This window comes from the organism of the source record quoted next, unplaced genomic scaffold (genome assembly GCF_019419815.1).
Source record: "Pyrus x bretschneideri cultivar Hongxiangsu unplaced genomic scaffold, Pyrus_bretschneideri_v1 Contig2, whole genome shotgun sequence".
Lineage (NCBI taxonomy): Eukaryota > Viridiplantae > Streptophyta > Magnoliopsida > Rosales > Rosaceae > Pyrus > Pyrus x bretschneideri.
The window spans coordinates 10,833,090-10,848,930 of record NW_025999501.1 but is presented as its reverse complement, the minus strand read 5'-3'; the positions used below and the strand labels follow the sequence as shown (position 1 = coordinate 10,848,930).

At 35.4% G+C, this 15,841-nt stretch overlaps 2 protein-coding genes across 2 annotated transcripts; both read left to right on the top strand.

The window, feature by feature from the left end:
• Window positions 1-335: 335 nt before the first annotated feature.
• LOC125476651 (protein trichome birefringence-like 34) lies at window positions 336-4,199 on the top strand. The gene is given in 6 exon segments (XM_048582971.1): window positions 336-933; window positions 935-1,134; window positions 1,459-1,636; window positions 2,422-2,618; window positions 2,900-3,058; window positions 3,668-4,199. Coding segments are annotated over 6 exon segments (1,293 nt in total). The 5' UTR covers window positions 336-723; the 3' UTR covers window positions 4,017-4,199.
• A 1,207-nt stretch (window positions 4,200-5,406) lies between these two features.
• On the top strand, window positions 5,407-8,869 carry LOC125476633 (protein trichome birefringence-like 35). Its single transcript, XM_048582932.1, has 6 exons — window positions 5,407-5,816; window positions 5,983-6,262; window positions 6,564-6,735; window positions 7,014-7,210; window positions 7,314-7,463; window positions 8,339-8,869. Exons 1-6 carry the CDS (start codon window positions 5,606-5,608, stop codon window positions 8,667-8,669), a joined length of 1,341 nt encoding a protein of 446 aa, XP_048438889.1. The 5' UTR covers window positions 5,407-5,605; the 3' UTR covers window positions 8,670-8,869.
• Window positions 8,870-15,841: the final 6,972 nt, after the last annotated feature.

The following is a 15,841-nucleotide window of genomic DNA, read 5'->3' as shown; positions in this document are numbered from 1 at the left end:
AGTTATGAAAATCTAATAAGTCTGGTCCAATGATCTATATGTTCACCAAATATTTGTCAGAACATTAGTCTAATTTAATCGAAATAATCCAGTCCAAGCCGAGTCATCAAACGGAATTAGTTGCCGTCTAAGTAATCTAAATATAATTGTCGAGAAAGCAATTAACAAACTGCTAATTAACTTCATAAAACATTGCTGAAGTTTTATGTTCAGTTAATCATCCACTAACGACCATTATTTGACTCCCAAGATATATTAAGGTGGAACGTCCATGTTCAACCCTAATTCATGGTTGTACTTGTAATACTATTAAGACTAAGCTAAAAAAAAAGAACATTATCGTCCAGTTTCGTTTACATACATCAACATCTCACCAGAAAATTGTAAGAATATATAAATATATCTTGTTATATTTGCTTAGCCTTGACACATTGCTGCAAATACAATCCAAGCAATATTATCAAATTGGTCCATTGCTGAAAATAGAAGATTACTATTTGGGTCAATTGTCATACCAGACCAGGACAACCCAACTCAAAATGTATTGCTTTCAGCAAACCACCAGGAAAGTGCAATTTTCACAAACTCCTAATGCTGAACAAGAAAAAAAAATTAAATAATAAAAATTGTTTCTCACCCACCACTCTCATCACGAAGCTTGAAAAGGGAGAAACCAGAGACTCCTCCCACATGCACCAAATAGCTAGCTAGAATATTTTTGCAATGAATCAAATGGCCAAAAAGCAGAAAATTGTGCTTGTTCCCACAAAAACATGGAATATCCGAAGCAGCTTGCATTCCCTCATTGCAATCCTTGTGACTACTGTACTAGTTGCGGCTGTTTATCTAACCCTAGATGGTGGACTGCAACTGTTGTATCAAGATTATTGTCATATAACAACCACACTGGAAACTTCAGCAGCAGCCGCAGCTAGGGGAAAACCCTAAATTGCCAAGCAGCAGCAGATGCAATTTGTTTTCAGGGAAATGGGTTTTCGACAACCAGTCTTATCCTCTGTACAAGGAGAAACAGTGCACTTATATGTCAGACCAATTGGCTTGTGAGAAGTTTGGGAGAAAAGACTTGAACTATCAGAACTGGAGGTGGCAGCCTCACCAATGCGACCTCCCTAGGTCTCTCTCTCTCTCTCTCTCTCTCTCTCTCTCTCCCTCTCTTCTTATTATTCTGATAAGAACTTCGCTGCACCTGGGATGCCCCAGAGACAACATTCTTATAACCCAATAAAAACACATGATAATGCATGATTAACTTACAATAGGGATTCCAAGTGCAGGGAAGTTTCGATCTCCCTAAATTTTTCTTTAATTTAAAATATGGATTTTTACGTGTGTATAATTTTTTCGTTTTCTTGGGCAGCTGGATAATGAGATTGTAATTTTAAATGGCTGTTTTTTGAGTTTTGTGGGATTGTGTTCATGTAAAATTACATAAGCTAGGTTCAACGCGACAGCGTTGCTTGAGAGGCTGAGGAATAAGAGGCTTGTGTTTGTTGGGGACTCGTTGAATAGAGGTCAATGGGTTTCTATGGTATGCCTGGTTGACTCAGCCATCAGTCCAAAGCTCAAATCGGTGCAGACAAAATTCAATGGCTCCTTGCACATCTTCAAGGCCACTGTGAGTTTTCTTTTCTTTTCTCTTCTCTAATTATAACCCATTTATTTGGGCTTGGCTTGGTGTTTCTTTATTTGGGCTTTGTTTGGTTTTTCCTTTAGCTTGGCTTATGTGTAATTGGCAAACTTAAGCTCAAACAATAGAAGTTAACGTCAGTCGCCCACATACGTGCGTTGACTTTTTGTATTATTGATCACGTGTAGCGTCCGATCAACAACCAAAAACTCCCACACGGAAAACCTTTGTATGATACATTACACTAACAATAGTAGCTACAACTAAACATTGACGATTTCTAATCATTGACATGCGTAGCTTGGATCCAATCAACTGTCAGAAATTGTCCACGCGAAATTCTTGACATGATATATGTTACATTGATAATAGTAGCTAATGTTAGTCGCCTATGCATATGTGTTGATCACATATGATCATTGATCATGTATAGCTTGTATACCATCAACGGTAAAAAATCAACCACACGAAAACCTTGAAATAATATGTTATTGAACTGTTAATCAAGATCAACCTATTTAAACACGATTCATCTGAAAACACAACATACTAGTTCAGAAGAATACACACTACTTAGCCAAAACCCAAATAAGATAACATTTCCATTGCATGTATTTCACCAACTTAGAAATAGATTAACAAAGAAGCAGAACCTTCTGCTGTCAGAATCCTTAGCTTGTCATGTTTTCTTTGTTTCATAGCTGTCAGAATCCAATATTATAATTCTGATCAAACTAACTAATCTTTGTTTTAATCAATGTGATTAAATTAAGGAATACAATGCCACAGTTGAGTTCTACTGGGCCCCATTGCTGGTGGAGTCAAACTCCGATGACCCAGTGAACCACCGATTGCCAGATCGGACTGTAAGAGTGCAGGCAATTGAAAAACATGCAAGGCACTGGACGGACGCCGACTTTCTTGTTTTCAATTCATATCTTTGGTGGAGAAGGGACCAAATGAATGTCTTGTAAGTAAAGTTTCTAAATACCAAAATCTTTTGGTGCTTCAAAGTATTTTATATTTCAACATTTTAATCATTAGATATCGATTATTTTATTTTTGACTCTCAAAATGTGAAATACCCCAGAGTTACTGAAAAATTATTGAGTAATATTAATACAATATTAGGTAGAAGTTAATTTTTTTGGATACAAATATTAGGTAGACGTTAGATAGAACTACTTATTTGACTTTGCAATTATATTTTAATTTAATTATTGTGAGTTTTGTTTTTGGTAATGATTGAAGGTGGGGATCTTTTGAGAGCTCAGACGCGATATACAAAGATGTTGAGATGTTTAGGGTTTATGAGATGGCTCTACATACGTGGTCGGATTGGTTGGAGATCCATGTCAATCGAACCAAGACCAAATTGTTTTTTGTTGGCATGTCACCCACTCACCAAAGGTATCAATAAGGTTTTTCCATTGAATATTATTATCAGTTTCACGTTTTTGGACCATATTGATTTTGAAAATATTTATAATACACAGCATCAACGTCATCTCATTTGAGATTAGTGGTCTAAAAATGAGACTCATTTAGCCTTTTTTCCCTATTTGTTTCTTAAGGTAATACATACAAATAAAACATGAAACAACTTGTAAAGAAAAAAACATATATAGAATTTTGTAGTTTTTACAAAGCTTTAATGAAAAATATAGAAAAATATATAACACATTTTAGTGTAAAATGTGTCTCTTTAGTTAAAAAATTTATATCCTATTTTCCAAATTTTAATTAAAAAAATAGAACTATACGAGACTAAGCAAACAATAAGCTTTACATAAGCTACGGTTTAGTGTTTCTTTAGTGCCCCTCTAGATCTACTTTTTTATTATTGAAACATTGTATTCAGTTCTATTTGTGCATATTCTCTATTTGTATGCCTAAATAAATTTATGATTACGTCGTATTTGTTAGTCTAATGGTACTTCTCTTTCCACTTAATGTCAAAAGACGTCCCAAATTAGAACCTTTACTCCTAACCCTAACAAAAAATAAATATATATGCAGTGCTGAAGAATGGGGTAGGGAAAGTGGTGAGAATTGCTACAATGAAACAAAGCCAATCACTGAGGAGGGATATTGGGGAAATGGATCAGATCCCAAAATGCTGCGTTTAGTTGAGAATGCCCTTGATGGACTGAAAGTAAGAGGTTTGGATGTTCAAATGCTCAACATAACACAACTCTCAGAATACAGGAAAGAAGGGCATCCATCAATTTACAGGAAGCAATGGGAGCCTCTGACTGAAGAACAAACATCAAACCCTAGCACTTTTGCAGATTGCATACACTGGTGCCTCCCTGGACTGCCTGACGTGTGGAATGAGATTCTCTATGCTTACATTTTCCAACAATGATAAGTTCTGTTTGGAAATAATAAGGTTCCAAACAGATCAAAACTTGTACCTTTTTTTTAAATGAATTAGTAAAAACCACGAATTGTGAATTAGGATTGAATGCAATAGTTATTGTGTTGAACACATCAAACCCATTGCCGCCATAAAGAATGTATAGGACGAGTTTTTATTGGGTGTCATAAAGTTTTTTTTTTTTTTTTTTTTTTAGCTATGTATTTCATCACGTGACAAGACTGTACAACAAAACCCCCTTGTAAATCGTTTAGGTTAATTTCATTGACGTGGGTTTTAAAGGAGACAATGATGTGGGTTTAAATTGCATGACAATGAACAATGTTGGTGTACTTAGCAAAGGAAGATAAAGGCATTTATGGGTTTCTGAACAATGATTTCAATGTCCAAAGCCTAACAAAGCCAAAGGGTTTCACTCAACTTTGCCCCTTATTTTGTCACGTACCTTGCTTACTGAATGTACTTTATAATTTCTCAAAAGAAAAAAAAGGTAAAAGTATGAATTGAGAAATTTGGCTTCGAAGACTTCTCGGTACATTTCGCTCTTTGTATCTTATAAATCATCCAATATGAAATTGAGAGAATGTCTACCCCCGGGTTGCACACTAAAATCCATAGGGAATAAAGGACCTATTATTTTAAGGGTTATTTGATAATTATTTTATTTTCTATTTTTTTTTTAACTGAAATCTTGTTTGGTAATTACTTTTAATTTTCAAAAAAAATGAAAACTAAAAATTAATTTCTTGAGTTTTCAATGGTTGGTTTTCAGTTTTCAGTTTTCATTTTTCGAAAAATCAAAAATTGAAAACGAAATAGTTATCAAACGGCCCCTGTAATATGTATAGTTTCCTGACTAGGAAACCAAAAATAATAATTTGAGCAATGGTCTCTTAACTTTAACTCAATTGAAATTTTGATTCCTAAACTAAAAATTCATGAATATGTGTCTGAAACCTATAATCATGTGGACCAATTGTCCTTTTAGTTAACTCCATTAGAATTTCCGTCCATTTTTTGCCCCCTTTAAAAATGCTTATAACCTTCTAATCCTTTTCGCAGGCTAATACTCACAGAATTTTATTGTAGGAAATTCCAATTGCGTCAAAATTCAAGAGCATTGGTCTAACTTTCTCTCTCAAAAGACAAACCACACTCATATAGAAGCTGATTAAAGTATTCATTAAAAAAAAGATTCTGGTTTAAGTGACATCATGTACTGTGAAATTCCAACAAATCTATAAAGTAAAGAGCAAACTTGTTCAACTTTAAAAATCCTAATTCCACAGACGACAAATCCAGCGGATAATTTTACCAAAACAGTCCAACTAATAAATTATTAGCTCCTTATTAATAATAAAACAATTAATTTTCTATTTACCCGCACGATTATTCATTAGTTTTCTTCTTCGTCTTCTCACTCTTCGGCAACGACTCCATCATTTCATACAGTCTCTGTCCCTTTTCATGCGATAATGATTGAACAAATTCGAATCCCCTTTTGATTTTTCTTTCCCTTTCAATTCTTCGGTCAATTAATTTCCCGAACCAAGCAAAAAGTCTTAATCTTTTTCACGATGCAGCAGTCGCAGAGGTGGAAGTGGAACAAGAAGAAAACCCATGTTCCTGCGCTGGTGTTCTTCTTCTTTCTGTTCATAGTTTTCTCGAATCTCCACAGCCAACGCAGAATTCTGCAAATTCAAGAGAGCCCTGATCGCGTTTATCACCGTCAAGATTCAGTCACTTTTGTAAAGCCAAATCTTTTCACCCAGCAAAACCATGCTCCAGGTAAGGCAGTGTTTGGTTCTGCCAAAAAAGCTTTCTGGGTTTGTTTTTTCTGCATTTCTTGAATCTTTATCTGAATTCTTGATCGATTTCTTTACTGGGTTTTTAAATTTAGCGGTTCTTTTTTGATTTGGCGAAGTGGGTTTAAGTTGGTTTTGTGAAATTTCAGAGGTTTTGGATAGATTCAGTACATGCAACTCCACCAGAGAGTACAGTGGTCAGAAAATTCTGTGGACTGACCGGACGCCGGAGTACGGTCACCGGAGAGAGAGTTTGGAGAGGTGTGATGTGTTTTCCGGCAAATGGGTGTTTGATAATGCATCGTATCCGCTGTACAAGGAGTCGGAGTGCCCTTACATGTCGGACCAGTTGGCCTGTCACAAGCATGGGAGGCCTGATTTGGGGTACCAATACTGGAGATGGCAACCCCACAATTGCAACTTGAAGAGGTAAAGAGGTGTTTTGTTGTTTGGGATTGGAAATTATAATCCCGCATTGTCTGTTCAATTGTTTTATACAGTAGAATTGGAAAAAGCACTTAGTTCCGATTCAGTTTAAAGCAACTTCTAGTTCAATATACTTGAATCCATGAACTGGAATTTGTTTTGCTCTTAATAAACTCATTGGAAAAATTGTGGACTTTGACTTGTAGAACAAGTATGGTATTTTTGGTTGTTTGAGGATGGAAAGGTTGAGCTGCCTTTTAATTTAATGTATGGTTTTATTGAAATTGTTTCCTTTTCTGTATAGATGGAATGTGACTGAAATGTGGGAGAAGTTGAGAGGCAAAAGGCTAATGTTTGTAGGGGATTCATTAAACCGAGGGCAATGGATATCAATGGTCTGTTTGTTACATTCTCTGATTCCTTCAGATAAGAGATCAATGTCACCGAACGCTAAACTTACTATTTTCAAAGCAGAGGTAAACAGAGTTTGCAATCTGGGAGTAAACTATTTGAGGTTGGTACAACTATGTACAATGCATTAGGCTGTTCTCTTATGACTAAGAGAAAATTTTGGAGTTTAGATCAAGGAATATCCTTAGGAAATAATTGAAAGTCGGTAATAATTGTCGTCATGAAATATTCAATTTTAGTTTTGACTTAAATTTTCAGTAGAATCAGTGGCAAGAGTGGAAGATATTTGGGTGCGGTTCCCTGCGGTAGGTGAGTGCATAAATTGAATTTGTGTCATTTTCAGGAATATAATGCTACTGTGGAATTTCTCTGGGCTCCGCTTCTTGTAGAATCTAATTCTGATGATCCAGTGAATCACCGAACATCCGATCGGATAATCCGACCAGATTCAGTTCTTAAGCATGCATCAATATGGGAGAATGCTGATATATTGATATTCAATTCCTACCTGTGGTGGAGACAAGGCCCAGTTAAGCTGATGTGAGTATAATTGCGATCCCATCCAGGTTTCAGTTTAGAAAGAACTGGGTTATATAGAAATTTGAATTGGTATCTAAATTGATCTGACTTCGAATTCATACAGATGGAGCGCGGAAGCAAACGGTGTTTGTGAAGAAGTAGACGGCCTTGGAGCCATGGAGTTGGCCATGGAGGCTTGGGCAGACTGGGCTTCTAAGGTCAATCCCCTCAAGAAGCAGGTCTTCTTCGTCACAATGTCTCCTACACATCTCTGGTTAGCATCTTGCCCTTCTACATATTCTTTTATTTACCACATTGGCTGTTATTTCTATAAAAATTTCAATTTTTGTAATAAATATAGGCTTCTTGGTACTTGAATGAGATAGTCAACTAGGCATTTCGAGGCACACACAGTCACTTCTGGACTTCTTGCTATATGCAATATTATGCAAAAATCTAATTCTTTAAAGATTTAGAGGTTCTCCACGAGTTAGACCTGTCAAAGATACTTGACCACAAAAGATCGTTTCCTTCTTTGTTTAATTAAAACAACAATGTCACTTCCACCCAGCCTTATGTGTTTAACTTGAACTGGAAAATAACAAGGAGAAAGCCAAAGAACCTCATTAATTAAAACAACAATGTCACTCCAAGCGCTCTGATAATGCAAACCTCATCAACTGAGTTAATTTAATTGAATAAATTCAATTCATGTATGAATAACTCCTAGTTACTTAAGTCCAAACGCATTTTACAAAGAAAGTCACCCTTTGAACCAAACGCTCGAATAATTGTACATTTGAATAACAACTGTGCTTACTTTTTCTAAGAAGTTTTCTCAATGCAAGTAGATGACTTCTAATTTTTTTTTTCTCGTGATTATTTTTGGTTTTGATCTCTATATACGCCACCTATCTATCAAAACTTCTTTCTAAATATGTTTGGGAAACCTATCCTTCAGATTTTGGAAATTGTTCGAAATTCAATTATATTTGTATCCTCATACTGCGGACAACATTAGTTGATGACCTGTGTATACAAAATCGTGGTATTAACCTAGTTCTAGTTGTACAGAGGACAATTTCATCATTTTTGGAAATTTCTTATATGATCTGCATGTATCTAATACATAATTTCCTGAATTTTTAGGAGTCGAGAATGGAAACAAGAAAGTGAAGGTAATTGTTACAGTGAGAAATCCCCCATCGACTTGGAGGGCTACTGGGGAAGTGGTTCTGACCTGCCTACCATGAGCATGGTGGAGACGGTCCTCAGCAAGTTGAGTTCCAAGGTTTCTGTTATCAACATTACCCAATTATCGGAGTATCGGAAAGATGGTCACCCTTCCATTTACCGCAAATTCTGGGAGCCACTGAAGCCTGAACAATTGTCTAACCCCACGAGTTACTCGGATTGCATACACTGGTGCTTGCCTGGTGTACCTGACGTATGGAACGAGTTGCTATTCCAATTCTTGTAAACGAACGTATAATTTTTTCGAGGCAATCTTAGTGGTTTCATACAACAGATTGCCTTGTCTTCTCAGCTCATGAGCATTGCGAACCGGACCGTCAACCGTCAATGCTTTTGTTACGTAATTCGATTCTTTGAAAATATAGTGCTTGTATTCACTTTGTATCTACTTTGTTCTTGCAATATTAGATCCATGCTTGCTGGGAATTATGATGTTAATTTTTGTTACTTTTGTCATCATACATGAATCTGGGTTGGGATTTGGCCCAATCCAAATAAGTTTAAGACCTAATGGTAAGTCCACATTGACACAGGCTCATGACCCGTTAACGGAAAGGAAATGATTTTTGCACTCGTTCTTCGATGCATTTCTTTTTTCTCTCTAGCGCTTGTATTAAATAAATCGAACGAGATAATTAGGCGACAAATAAAAGGAGAGGATCAATGCAAAATGAGAAAATGAGAGCGTGAAATTGATACGCTGAGAAATGGGAGAAATTTTTATTGTGACGGAAATACGGATGATATACGATATGTTTTCATGTAAGTGGTGAGAAATTTTATTTTTTAAGTTATTAATTTTTTAACACACAAATCTAATCATTTGTATAATGACATGTGATGTATCACCTTGTGTGCCGATCATACTGAGAAACCTCTCTGATAAAAGGGGCATTCATAGTATTTGATCAGCACTGACTCTGAGCAACTTGGGTTGAATGCAGATGGAACGGTTTCCAAAGTAAACTGGAGAGAGTCAGATGTGTGCTGTAGCTGCTGTAAGGGAGATAGCAACAAGGCCTTTTATGGCTTTATGAAGGGTTTGCAAACTCAATTCATTAATTGTTCATTTTGAATATTGAAAAAAATTCATAATTTAATCTTTATACATAATCACTAGTAAACTATACGTATAGGTAGATTTTGATGTTTTTGTGCCTACAATAGTTTAATGGCGTTTCATCTATACTTTGTGATGGGAACGAATCAAATTGAGGACAAGTTGGATTGAAAAAAAGTAAGAATTCAAATTCTTATTGAAGTTGTTTACTACGCTATTTAGATTTAGAGTATGAATGACACTGATTATATACAAGTTGTTTACGAATCCATCGTGAATTAAAATTGAAACAATTTTCATAATTTACCATCATCATTACCCATTGAGTGATACTTTTGACCTAATCAATACACTTGGTTCGTTATGTGGTGTAGCACCACTTCAAGGGTTTATGACACAATTTGGTTAGTATTTATAAATATTTGTACTTAAATACACTTTCATACCTAAAATTTGAAAAATTACTAGGAATTCAGAACTTTTTACTATGCACCACAACATGATATGAACCGGATTTGGACCGTTGAATTCTTTAGACTCTTTAACCCAACAAAAAAAGAATCAATTTTGACTCTATTTCTGTATGACATACACCGGAGCACTATAAAACTTTTGTGAATTTAAGGTACGGTATCTTTACTATGAAGTTAGTACACAGCTCATCAGTGTCTATATATACTAGGGAATCATATACATATACCTGTAATATGTTGTGGCCATTGGCTTTTGCGACTGCATGATTGCAATGCATTGCCTGCAGGGCCAGAGGCAGGATCTGTAGAGCCATTAACATCCCTCATTCATCACTTGACATCAAGATAGGGTGCCTGATCCGGTTATGCCGTTGGCTGCATTACTCAAGCCACGACAACAACACTGTGTACAACTATATTATAATATAATTGAACATGAGAGGTATCCCACCCACGATATATTCACGAATCCCTTATCCACATGGAGTAAGATTCTCTTTCCTTTTTTTTTTAATTTCCTCCTCTTCTAATTGAACGGTCACGGTTAAACCACGTCAACATCTTATGTTAATTTTTTATAGTAAAAAAAAGACAAAATAAGAGAATGTGAGATGAGGGAATGAAAGGGGATGGAAAGAGGATGGGAGATAATCCTAGTCCTATCCACAAATCTTGTAATGTACGAGATGGCCGCATATTTGTGATCCATGAGTTATATTGTACGCTAAAGTAGAATGTGTAACCTAAAATACATTCGTGTAAATTCAAACTCAAGTTGAGACTCATAACTCATTGCTCGCTTTCTAGTAGACAAACCCCTTGGGTTTTATATATGAGAATGCTAAAGAAACTCTCTCAAAAGTGAGATTCTCCGTGAGAGATTTTTCAATATATCAGAAACACAGAAACGGTATGCTATATGTCATTATGCAAGTTGAGGGAAGTTTTTTTTTCATATGTCTCTCCACTTATATAATGACATATGGCAAAAGTACTTGTGTTTTAGACACATTGAAAAATCTCTCCTCTGCATGGACTCATTGTAACCTCACCGTTTGATGTCAATTCTTGTACTTATATTATAAAACATTGTGCAAAAATCATGAGATGCTAGAGAGTCCATGAAAAAGTTCTAATTTTAAGGGAGTTCCTTAGAGTTTTTCTTACTATAGAGCAAGGTTCTAAAAGAGTTAGGCGCTAGTCGGGTGGCAGACTAGGGCCTAGCAGCTAGGTGATGGGCCGAGGCGGATTAGGCGAATTTAAGTGAACTTATTACATTTCGTATAAATAAGTGTATGTTTATACTTAAAACATTCGTAACAGTGTTAGGATACATAAATTACAAAATAAAATGACATATATATTATAAAATATTAGAACATAATGAAAACATGAGGAATAAACATATAATATGTGTTCATTTAAGTATTCAAAAGTCTTGTACAATTTATTGAAAAAAAATAAAGTGCAAAATGAAAGTTATCGATTTCTGTTTAAGTAAAAGTCGTGACCTATGCGGGTTTGGACGGGTTAGGCGGGCACATAAACAATCTAGGCGCGATGCCTAAGCAGGTCTAAGCACCATTTTTTTAATTTCAAATGCCTAGTAATTTATCGGTTGCTAACAAGTTGCCTAACGCCACCTAGTATTACACTTATCATCTATTTGTATCATCATATGTATCATGTCACTAACATAAATAAAGTTCACAAATATATATAGATCTCATTTTTATTAAAAATATAATACAAATAGACGATAAAAACAACATTTTTTCTATATTGTGCCAAAGAAAAAATGCGTCTGGGGCTGCTTGCGAATGGGCGGCAACAGAAATCTTGGGGTGTGGGGGCCGCGATATGATGATCACATTTATGCACAGGAAGGGCCCTGATCCCGTGGTTTGACTTATTGACTCGTTTGGGGTCATTTGGTTTGTCCGTTCCGCCGTGGAAGAAAGATCGATGATATCACTATTTACGGGATCAAGCAAAATATTGTCCTACTATATTACTCTCTCTCTCTCTGGGTATACTTTCAACGTGTGCCAGTTGCCTTGTCAAAGACTATGGAATTAACAAGTTTTGTTAGTTTTGATCACGTTTTGATTTATCTTAGCTAACTCACCTCGAAGAATGATGATCAAATTTGTCTCGTTTATCACGATTAGAGAAGAAAAATGTTGTGGTCAATCAATTACACTCACGCCAATTATTGGCTATTGATGTAAGTAACCTTTTTCACCTCAAAAGTTATCTATGTACAACTCTGTAATTATCGCTAGCATAATTCGTATTTGATTAATTAGTTAGTGAGACGATAGTATTAAGATAAGGCCAATAGTTGATTTAGGAAAATGGTGAACTGTATTGGAGTAAGACACAGTCCTTATCTCAACAGGAGGCAGTAGAACAAAAGAAGCAATGCCGGTACATAGGAAGTTAGCATCAATCATGTAGACGTTTTCCTGAATGATTGGGCGTTAAGGTCTTATGGTGACTGTAAACTCAAGTGTTTCAATCGTGTTAACTCAATACAAACATGAATCTAATTCTAATAGCCGGATCATGAGCTTGATCTATATGGCCCCAGTTTCCCACATTGATAGCCGATCAATGGTCCTGAGATGGCCACCACAACCACTGTTTTCCTCACTAACACGAGCTCACTCGCATAAAACTCATCATTTTACTGACAAACTCATGGGCCTAATGATTTGTTTAAGACAACCTTTATAACGAGAGGGACACTTGTAACTTAATTAGGAGCAGATTATTGCAATTTGCTTAAAAAAACAATAAGCTAATGATGATATGGTAAGGATGAAAGTGGGACACGTGGTGAAAAGGGTTTAATTAGCTCAAATTAGAAGAGAAAAAACATGTTTTAATCTTGCAGTTTTTGTTTGGTCCAATCAAAAACTAGAAGGTGAGAGGTATCTTTCAGTTGTATCGCATTAGATATGGGAGGAGGAGTACTTAGAAGAAAATTAGCATAATTAAGATCAAATGTCTTCTCATAAGCTCACATTGTGTACAGAATCTAATCTAGCACAAAAGGACGTTTAAAACACAAAAGAAAGTTGTCAAATAAGTAGATACGTATCTCACTAGTGGTCAAGTCCCAACCCCCAAATCCAACTAAACAATGACCAAATGCATGTAAGAAAGAAAGATCCTCGGGTAGGGTCGGTAAGGGCAGAATCATTGTGTGGGCTGAGTGTGATCCTCCAATGATATTCATCTTCTCTGTAATGATATTCATCTTCTCTGCAATCGTTTCTTTAAGAAGACACACATCTCCAGCAAGCCAATCACACTTCAAATTTGCAAGTGCCTATAAATGTAGTAGTTGATATGAGTTATAAATCCTCATGAATTATAACGACCAACCACCTATGAGACACAAGGAAAAATATCAAGCTTAGAAATCAAAACTCATCACTCAAGGACATCATATACAAAAAAAAATTTAAATCCACAAAGGCGCAAGCAATCATGGTCCAAGTTAGTACATGGTGCCTATAAAAAATAATTGATCGCTAGAATTCAAGTCTCCTTTTTTATTTCAAACCAACAGCCATAGATTGACCTTCTTAGTAGAAGAGTATTGTGACATGAAAAACAATAGTGAAAATCTAGAGGGAGAGACACAAAGAGACCCCATGTATTAGTATTAAGCATATGAATATTAATGTGCATGCTTTCCTCTCTGTGTGAGAGCGAGAAAGGAGAAAGGAGAGAGAACAGTTTTCCATGGGGCTTACATCACAGTAATTAAGCAGTGGCCATTTACCATAAATATGTTCTTAGTTAGAGTAATAGCACTTAAAATATCCGCGGTGAAATTTGACTTTCTATAACAGGCTTTATATGTCCATGGCCAACCAGTCGTGGTAGATGTGGTGTTGTGGAGTAGTGTTTGTTTAATTTATTGCGTTTGGGATTTAAATTCTCACTCTCCTAATTAGATTAATGTAAAATATCACTTGTACGATAGTAAAAAAATTTGACTCTGTTTTTGCCAATATATAGTTGGTCAGACTATTTATATGATCAAGTAGCCTAACCGAATGTTTATACAATAAAATGTTGAGCTGAGTAGTTAATTACGAACCATTGATCCATATATGTATCAAAATAGGCAATCAGTTACGTACAAGTTGGTAGCCACTGTCCCTAACACTCTGTTTGAATGAAGTGGAATAGTGCATTGAATGTGTGGGCACACAAGAAAGGTCAGGATTAAAAACGAGGCTATTCGGGGTGAAGTAAGTAGTCGAAGTTGAAGATAAAATGAAAAAAAATCGGTTAAAGTCATTTGGACATATGAACGAAGACCTATAGATGCTCAAGTTAGAAGATGTGAATACGAGACAAAGGCTCAGGGCTAAAAGGTAGATGAAGATATAGGAAGACTTGAAAAGAGACTCTAAGAAAAGACATAGGGTTTATTTGGTGGGCTGGTTGGGATACGTTGTGACCAATTAAAATGGACTTGAGTCAAGTCAAGTCCGTTATTTGCTGTGTAAAAATGTGATATGGACTAGACTTGATATGATGGGTTATGAATTCACAATAAAGTGGATTATCTAACCTATCTGTATATATGAGTTACAAGTCTTGTCTTACAAGTTCCTGACAATTCAATTATATCCCTAAGGTCAAATGCCATCTAGCCACCAAACGAGCTCTTAAAATACTTAGATCTAATATAAAACTGAGCACATTAATATCTTAGAATGCTTACAATCGATTTCATCTATTATATATATAGCCAATGGTGAGATGAATAGTGGTGAACAGTGGCTTTGGGTCATCCATGGGACAAAAATTTTGGTGTTAGCCCTTTTGACAAAAAGAATTGGACCAAACTGCCACTCAGCCAAAAAAAAATCAAAACGTACCGAAGTAATATATCAAATCATACAACGGTAAGTTGGTTGGTAATTTGGTCATCATAAAATATAATAAAAATATAAATGAGGAGAGAGAAAAGAATAAACAAATGGCAAAATTGATGGTGCCCAAGTGATGGGGAAGAAAAATATAATAAAAAATAAGAAAAATCATGAATGTTGTGTTCAAAACATTTTAACAGGTGTGTAGCGCCAGTGTTAAAAAAAGAAAATAACAAAATAAAAAAATATTGAAGCAATTCACTCATATAAATACATTTAAAATGTCTAAGTCGCGCGAAGCGCACTGTGATTCAAAAAATACCTTTTGCTTGCGGTTGTTTAATAAATGTCATTTCTCAATTTTTAAACACTTAAGAGGTGCGTAGTGCCAGTGATAAAAAAAAGTCTCTCACACACACATAATAATGTGATTCAGTTAGTTGTCAAATGATCATTTTTTTAACAAACGATGTTATCTACACTAATGGGAGTGAGTGGGCTTAGTCTCACAATGGGCAAACAATCAATTGTTTATTAAATATATTTTTTTCTAATCTTAATGTAAATTCAATAAAATGTAGATGGAAATTGAAATACCGCTTTTATTAATATGGATTTAGTTGCTTTGATTAGTTAAAAGACTGTTTTTATTAAATGTATTTATTATTTATTTCCATCTATTTTAATAAATACATTTAAAACATGTAAATCATGCGTAACACGTCGTGATTCAAAAAATACCTTCTGCACGAGCATGAAGGCTAGTTATATATTAAGCGAGAGCCCCGACTGGGGGTCACGCATGGCGACAAAATTTTAGGATCACCCCATTCGACAAAAAAATTAGGACAAAATTGTCCCCCAACCAAAAAAATCTAAAAGTAGCCCAATATAATATATCAAATAATGCAAGGGTAATTTGGTCATCATAAGATATAATATAAATATAAGTGGGAAGAGAGAA